This window comes from Alligator sinensis, unplaced genomic scaffold (assembly GCF_000455745.1).
Source record: "Alligator sinensis unplaced genomic scaffold, ASM45574v1 scaffold125_1, whole genome shotgun sequence".
Taxonomy (NCBI): Eukaryota; Metazoa; Chordata; order Crocodylia; family Alligatoridae; genus Alligator; species Alligator sinensis.
This window is the reverse complement of record NW_005841893.1, coordinates 2,140,895-2,149,668: the sequence shown is the minus strand read 5'-3', so window position 1 is coordinate 2,149,668 and position 8,774 is coordinate 2,140,895. Positions and strand designations below refer to the sequence as shown.

The window sequence follows — 8,774 nt, the reverse complement described above, 5'->3', positions numbered from 1 at the left end:
GACACCATCATCCAAGGATTTAGTTACTTGGTCATAAAAATCAATCAGTTTGGTCTGGCAGGACCTGCCTTTGATGAACCCATGCTGATTGCCCCTGAGCATAATCTCCCCTGCAGGCCCCCCACAGATGTGCTCCTTGATGATTCTCTCCAAGATCTTCCCAAGCACCGAGGTGAGGCTTACAGGCCTAGAGTTACTTGGGTCCTCCTTCCTCCCCTTCGTGAAAATTGGGACCACATTAGCCAGTTTCCAATCCCCTGGCACCTGGCCAAATGACCACAAATGCTCATACAGCCGGGCCAAGGGCTCCACGATGACCCGTGCCATCTCCCTCAACACCCTTGGGTGGAGGGCATCTGGACCTGCAGATTTAAAAATGTCTAGCCCTTCCAAACGTTAGTTACATAAGAACTAAAAATTACTTTTATAAACACCCCCTGTATTTACTTGAATCCAAGATGACTTTGAAATTTAAGACAATCCCCCCAATAATTAGATATTATACATAGAAAATTATAAATTTGCTATAATTTCCCATGTGTAGAATGTAATTAGTGGAAGACCATCTTAAATTCACCCCTCACCTGCAAACTACTGTGGCAGGGGATAAGGGGCCAACCCTCTGCCCCTGTACCTCCCCTATGCCACTTGCCCCCTGCCATGTGCCCCCCTGCTGCCTGCTCCTCCAAGTCTGTGCTTACCTCCTGCCCCTTGCCCCTGTGCCTGTCTCCCCAACAGCCTCCTCCCCCCTGCAGCCTGCCTCCCCACTCCCTGGATCCCATGCTTACTCAGGGTCTCCTTCACCATGCGATCTCCCCTGTTCTCCCGCTGGTCCTTTGCCCCTACTCCCACCAAATGAGCCATTCCCAGGGCAAGTGGCAAAGGGGCCAAAGCTCCAAGCTTGGGGCCAAAGGTGGAGCTGAGCTACCATCTGCCCCAAGCCAATACTCAAATCCAAGATGAGGCTCCCCCCATGACAAGTGTGTGGGGGAAAGATTCTCATCTTGTATTTGAGTAAATAGTAAATACACACTCACACTATACACAGCTCAGTTGGATTTCAAAGCTTTTGTCTGAACCTCACAATGCTAGTGGGATTTAAAATGATAATTAAGAAAGTCCCAATTCTGCTGTCTTTGTCCATGTAAATGGGATTGCTTCCAGTATTTACCTGAATTCAAGATGATTTCAAATTGAAGATGACCTTCCCATTAGATTCTATACATGAAAACATTATAACTGTTATAATTTCCATGTATAGAATCTAAATATTGGAAGGGCATCTTAATTTCATCCCTTGGAGGGTCTCCTTATTTCCCCCCCCCCCCCCCCCCACTGCTGTTTTGGGGCAGGCAGGAGTAGGGGGGGCAGATGACGGGACAGTCAAGTGGCCTGACTCTTGCCCCTTACCCCTTCTGCTCCCTGCCCCCTGATGCCTGCATGGCTCAGTGCCTACCCCACCCGCACAATACCTTCCCTCACCACAGGTCCCTCTATGATTGTGTCCCCTCAATACCTGTCCCCTCCACTTGCCCCTCCCACTTGGCTTATCCTGCTACTTGCCCATCCCCCAGCCACCACTTGCCATGTCATGGCTCTGGCTCTGCTCCAGCCTGAGGCACAGAGCATATGATCTCTCTGGCCTCTGCTTGGCCAAGCAGCAGTGGTTGTAGTGGTGACATTCCTGGTCCCAGCCCCACAGCTGGGGTTGGAGCTGCTGCCACCACTGTATAAATGTGTGGGGACCAGAATGATCATGTGCTGTATACCCTGGGCTGGAGCCAGGACAGAGGATAAGTAGCAGAAGCAGGGGAGGGTGACAGACAGAGGAGTAGAGGCTGTGGGGGGTGGGTAATGGTCTGGGTTGCAACTGAAGCTCTGACTCCAACTCCTGGGCCAGGGTGGGTATGTATGTAGGCTTGTTACTATTTGCTCTTCTCTTTCTATTTTGCTGCTCTTCAAGGCCAGTAAAAAAAAAAAAAAATCAGAGATCATATAACCTAGTAGCTGTTTACACCTGTTCTCCAGCACCATAAGTGACCCTTCAGGGTTCTTATAGTGCTTCTTCCCACCTCTAAATACAGGAGCACATATAGACTCCATCTTTTAGTTCTATCTCCAGATGGTACTAGTAATAAATGGCAAGAACAGGGAGAAAGCCAGGAGAAGATGTGGTAGACAGTGTCTGAGACTTCAGCACCAATGAAGGAGGTGGCTGATTCACTTGCTCCTTTAGCTTATTGGTTAAGGGCAAGTGACTCTCAGGAGCATCCAAAACCCAAGACCTCCAGGCTTGGGCCTGCACGTAGGATGCCTGCCATGATTTTGGAAGTATCTGAAGCCCCTGGCTGAAAAGTTGGGGAAAGAAGATACTTGGCTGGTTGTAGCGCCACATGGATTTGAATAATTGAGTTCTGCTCAATTGTTCAAATCTATTTGGTGCTATCACCAGCAAGTATCCAGCCTGGGGCATGGAGCACATGGGGCATTGATAGGCTGAATTGACAGGATTTGGAACTGATTTGGCTAAGATGACCTGGAACATGAAATAAAAATAAAAAAATACAGAGAGAAAGAAGCAGCCAGCTGGGGGTTAGATGCTCAGGCACCACACCCATAGCTTCAGTGTAAGTTCCTGATGCAGCAAGCCAGCTTCCTTGTTCTTCCCTCCCAAACTGATGCATCCGCTTCCCCTGGCTCGTTAATACAGGTATAATTCAAAGCCAGAGGAGCTGTTGATGTTGTTGGCACTAAATGCATCCTCCAAGTCAGTCATTGAAGCCAATGCAAGAGCTTGTAGTTGTCTCCCAGAAGCAAGAGGCACTGTGCTATTAAAAATCAGGGAGGGAAAACTGACCTTGTCCCCTTTGCCCTCCTTAGGTCCTGACACCCATGTCTTAGCTGGAACACACAGACCTGCTCTGGAGCTCTGGCAAGGCCAGGGTAATCCTTCGTTGTGAGCTCTGAGCACAGCTTTGGCAGCTTCTCTGCAACTGTCCTGCAGGCCTGTCTTTAGCTGATTTTCATAGCAGAGCATTTCCCACACCTTTGAGAACTCGAGACATTCCTATGCCTTCATGGGCAGTCAGTAAGGCTGAAGGAAAGGTGCCAAGACCTCCCTTGGGGATAATGGGAGCAGAGGCAGGGAGGAGGTCCCCTCACCTGTTGTCACTGGATCTGGTCCCAGAGTCCCCAGTTGTTGACGCTGGACCTGGTCCCAGTGGAGTCACCAATTGTTGGCACTGGATTTATGACCCAGTCCTGACATTGTTCCAGGCAGACCCAAACCATCAGACTGACCATGACTTCTTCCATTTGATAATAAGCAAATGTTATTGATACAGTGTGATAGGAAATAAGAATAATGTAAGCAAAGCAAGCAAGATGATTACAGAATACAATACCAATTATTTTCAAGTCCCAGGGTGTTCTCAAGTAGAGCAGTGCATCCAGCCAGAGTCAGAGCTGCAGCAGCTGCCTGCCTCCCAGCTTGTACTCAAATTCAGGACAGGGGCTTCTTTCCCACATATTGAATGAGGGGGAAAGAACTCATTTTGGATTCGAGTAAATATGGTATTTTGGGGATATTCACATTTTTAAGGGCTATGTTGCAGAACCCAGTATTTTTTTTACTCTGTAAAATCATTCTAAACCAGCAATTCTCAACTGGGGCCCTTTTAAGAGTACCATGCAACTGTTAGGTTCACATCACCTGCATAGGATTCACAAAATAAACCCAGAGATTTCAAATAGGAATCAGTAGTGTCGAACAGCATTTTAACTTGTGGTCTTTCCAGAGTTCTTTGCAACAGAATAATTTGTCTGTAGTCAAGAAATGAGTGAAAGCTAAGAGCTGGCATTTTCCAATGGTGCCTTGAGTCTAAAAAGGTTGAGAACCGCTGTTCTAAATTGTATGGGCTCAGGATGAGAAAACTGAAAAATATGTGAATGATTTCACTTTCATTGAGTCTTTTCCTCAGTAAGTCACTGAACTCTTGAAAATCTCATCCTGGGTGCTTAGCTACAAATGCTGTGCTGAGGGGTGAGAGATCACTTTCTGCCAGTGGCAATCTTCCTGCATCTGCTTCACAGATTCTGATCTTGTCCTTTAGATTTTGGCAGGGATTAAGAGCATGTCAGAACAGGTTTTGTGCTGTTCTTTAGGCTGCTGCTGAAAAATAAGCCCCCACACTCATTTTGCTCCCCATACTCCAAATCTAGAAATGGAGCAGTGAAGATGCACCAGGTACATCTCTTGCTGCTACTCTCAAGATCTCTGCCCCAGAGCCTCTTCACTGCCTCAGTTCCTGGTTTGGAATATATGGAGCAGAAGGTGGTAGGTAGCCCATATTTTTTGGCAGCAGTGTCAAGGGAGAGCCAGAGTAGGCATACTATTGGTGTTGTAGTCAAGTAACACAGTCAATGCCTGAGAGGGGAACACATGCTATTTCTTTTGTCTGTCTGCATTCATAGAGGGCATCAAGGGTTTTTTAACTTTGACTAGGGCCCCATTGGTTTAGGTTCTTTACAAACACATAATAGAAAGGCATGCCCTGCACTAAGGAGCTTAAAGAACATCCATTACAGTGCAGCAGCGCCAAACAAATGGAGCCGTTGCCTTCCAAGGGAAACAACCTGCATCCCTCCTTAGCCAGAACATAATCAAGCACAAAGACAAAATCAAGACCCTTTTTGCTATTTCCTGTACAGTTAACTTATTACTTCTTTATTCCATTCTCATGTGGTAATACCACGATACATATTCCCCTGACAATTCTTTTCCCTGCCTTTTTAGCTTAAAAATGTGCACAGCTTCTTTTTTAACTTTTGCTTGTTCTCTCCACAGAGTTGGTGCTTTGTTCTTTTTAACCACCAATCAGTGTATGAACAGCATTACTACTATTGAGCTTTTTGTCACAGAAAAAAAGATATTTATGTAGGTAAAATATTGTGTTATGGAAAACATTGCCTATTGTTTTGTATCAATTTACCAGTCAGTCTTTTGTCTTAATCTGCCAATTATCTTCAGGGCATACCAATGAAAGTACTATTGAAGATCAAGATTTAGCCGTAAGATAAAGATGTGAACTGTTTCAGTTATAATTAAAATACTGACATTGTTAATATCACTGCTAATATTTTTTTAAAGCAGAAATCACATCTAGTCTGGAGTTGGAGGAAGAGATTAAATAGATTATTGCTACTGACCCCCTACCCCTTTACTAGTGCCTGGTTAATGAAATTGCAACAAAATTATAGCTCCAAAAATCATAGTTTGGTTCTAGGTAATGTGTCTGTAGTATAAATGACCAAAATTCTTTTGCCAGGTAGTATACAGTAATAAAACATCACATATGTTATATATTGCTAACAATCAAACGATTTTTTTAAAACCCCAAAATCAAAACTAAGGGATGAAAATCTATAGAATCAGCATGCAGACTACTTTAACACTCATAACTCAACAAAGATATACATTTCTATAACCAAAAAAGAAATCAAAACAACCAAGGCAAAAAAAAATGCAGTATGGTCAAAGTTCAGGAGGTTATTTGAGCTAAACAAAGAATCAAAAATGACATTGAAATTAGCAGAAAGGATCATAAACTATGACAGATTATATTAAAATTAGTAATCCTAAGAAGAATAGAGAGAAAATAGGTAAAAACATAAAAGCAAGGAGAAATTATGGCAATACATATCAGAATCCAGAAGGTGTGAGAGAATCAGTAAGTCCACTAGACTGGTAGGGAGTAAAGGGAACAAATAAGGAAGATAAGATTACTTTCCCATTGGAGGGAAGTTAAGCATTTTTTTGCATGTGTCTTAAAGATGAAGGATAGTTATCTAAAGACTATGAGATTTAAAGTGACTGAGCTTTCTAAAGAGGGAAGTTCTGACATGAATGGATTAACAGAAAAACAGCAAATCATCTGAACCAGATGGTATGAATCCAGCATAAGAATAAAATGTCTGCACTACCAGTGTAAATACGTATTCAGTTTCATATGTACTCATGTAAATATGCATATCAGTAGCATAGTTCATGGGTAACAGTTCAAAAAAGTTAAAATAAATACATTGTCATTTTCAACATAGTTCAAGACAGATGATAAAAATTATGCAAGGGGTAGAAAGATTTTGGTATTGTAAATAGCTTGAAAAGACTGAGACTGGTTAGTTCCAAAATAATGAACAGGACAGTCTGGGATTGTCAAAAAATAGTCTATAAGAATTAGAAGTCTAAATCCCACTGACATGCAATGGATGAGGATTGTCTAAGTGTGTCAGTTTTCTCTGAGAATGCTTGATAAATAACATAATTGCTTTAGTATTGATTTATAATCTTTAATATCTGTTCTAGACATGAATATGTCAGTGGGTACTACAGAGTGTCTGCATATTTCTTCTCAAAGATACTGGCTGATCTAATACCAATGAGGACTTTACCAAGCATCATTTTCACCTGCATAAATTATTTCATGATAGGCAAGTATCCTATAAAATAAAACTGCATCAAAAGGAACCATGAACGTTCATTGATTAGCAAGTATTTCAGGCCTCTACAGGTGGTCTCATTTTCACTTCTTCCTGATAAAGCAACAATCCCCTTCTATTTCTGTCTTGTCTCTCCCTTAAGCATAAACATATGAGAATCCATATACTAAGTGGAATAAACAGAATGTTTTCTTAATACTGTTAATACAGATCTTTATCTAGCTTGGCAAGGGGACATGTTTACATTATTTTATGCAAATCTTTCAAACTCTAAATGGATCTTTTCTGATTTATCCAATCCCTACTGACTTGCGAGCAATAGATTTAAGCGTATTTATGAACATAGCTTTCTATAGGTATTAATTATTACTCTGGTTAAATTAGGCTAGATTTTCTCCTGGAAGCCATGTCAGTTCATACCAGCTGAAGCTATGGCATAAAAATCAATTAATAATAAACTATATTGTACCATGAGTATGTGGAGCTTTCAAGATACTAAAGACGACATCATCCCTTTTATAAAGTGTCTTTAAACCAATCAGATCAAATAAATGGGACTACATATAAAGTATGTGTCTCTAGTGGGTTATGGAATAGAGAAAATCCCACACAATTTATTGATTCATTTTGATGCACTGGCTGGGGGAGTAGTTAGCTGATTGCACGATTTCACAATGATTACACACTTAATTCATATAACACGATTTTATTTTAAAACTCTTTGCTACGTATATAACACTGCTTAGCTTTAAGAAACACCACAAACATTAAAAACACAATAATTACATATATCAGAAACAATGCTCCAAATGCACTTCCTTCCCAAACAATGCTATAAGAATTAGTGTTACAAAAACAACTACAATTACAACTAAAAGTTAAATTTGAATCAATACTATTCTTTTTCATAATTTACTTTCAATCCTAGAATTCCGAGAAGCCAAATACCAAAATATGGTTTCATTCCTCAGTAGTACGATTTAATGGGTTGGCCTCAGTAGTACGATTCAATGGGCTCGCCTCAGCAATACAATTCAATAGGCTGGCCTCAGCAGTGATAGGACTAAGTCCCCTTCCTTCAGTCCCTTTCAGGTGCTCCGCGGCTTCAGCGTGAACTAAGAGATTCGTGTTCACGGAGAGGTTGGGTCAGGTGATCACTCTGATCCGAGCTACACTTGCGATTCTTCCTTCGTTGTTCTGCAAGTGAAGTCACCTCCAAATTGGGACAGTAAATTACAGTTTTTATTGAGTGAGCTGCTGTCAGTGGGCTCCTCCTACTCAACTTGTCATTACTCCCAAATTTGGGCTTGGATCTTACTCAACAGATTCTTTGCCTTTGTTGAGCATTTTAAATTACTCTTGGGGAGACTTCCATATCACTGTAAATGCCCTTTTCTTAACAATTTGGTTAAAAGGCCCTAGGCTTTGATGTCTCGGGATTCAGAATATTTGCTCTCTTTGTAAAAGACTTCTAAAGATTAAATTTAAATTAAGCGAAGTCAGGACATTTTGCACATAGTTCCAAAACAATGAACTAGATAAGGAGATAAATCCTATCTTCTTCCTGAAACTGGCTAATGGGCAACCTTTACAAACATTCAAACTATTTCATTCAATATGACAGTATGGAATTAATCACCATGACTGAAAAGAGGAAAGAAATTAGGGAGACATACACCCAAAAGGTAATAAGGAAGTGGGGAGAGAAATGAGGGAAAAGAATTAAATTGCATACACACGGGAATACCATAGAGTGAGTAAATTTTTACAGATTCTTATATTTCAAAGTATAGACCAAGTTGATGAGGAAAGTGTGCAAGTGTAGAAATCAGGGTTTTGAGGAAGTATTTGAAAGAGGAAAGTTAGCGCACATAGAGAGATGACCTTGCTACTCCTTCCCCTCTAGTTGGAATGCTTCTTTAGTTAGCCTTTTTATTGACTCATATATACAGAATGTATATTCATTTGCCTACTGAGCTCTAAGTATAGTTCAAGACATATTTTTCTTTAGGTTTTGTTTACTCAACAGATGAGAAAGTTTCATGATTGATTATACTCCTTTCATAATTTCGTAAAATTTAAAATTTGAAAGGAATATTAGTTCATGAAAGTGACTCTCCTGTAAAGCACAGGCCAGTAAATTTTAATTAGATACCTCTGTATTAAGCCCAAAGATCTCAGATAGACTAAAGCATTTCAGTACTCTGGAGAGTAAAACTAATTACCAAAGGCAGACAAAAGGAGGAACCAAAGTGCTACACATGTCCGAAGGCTCT

General features: G+C 41.2%; 1 protein-coding gene across 5 annotated transcripts in view; it reads left to right on the top strand.

Moving 5' to 3' along the window:
* LOC102380720 (ATP-binding cassette sub-family G member 2) overlaps positions 1-8,774 on the top strand; it is a 47,825-nt gene that overhangs the window by 29,142 nt on the left and 9,909 nt on the right. For 4 of the 5 annotated variants that reach the window (XM_006018112.3, XM_006018110.3, XM_006018111.3 and 1 more), the window contains 2 exons: positions 4,847-4,936; positions 6,365-6,489. In XM_006018112.3, coding sequence (XP_006018174.1) covers positions 4,847-4,936; positions 6,365-6,489 — 215 coding nt within the window. The remainder of the gene's footprint in view (positions 1-4,846; positions 4,937-6,364; positions 6,490-8,774) is intronic. The other variant, XM_014517149.2, reaches the window with a different exon arrangement.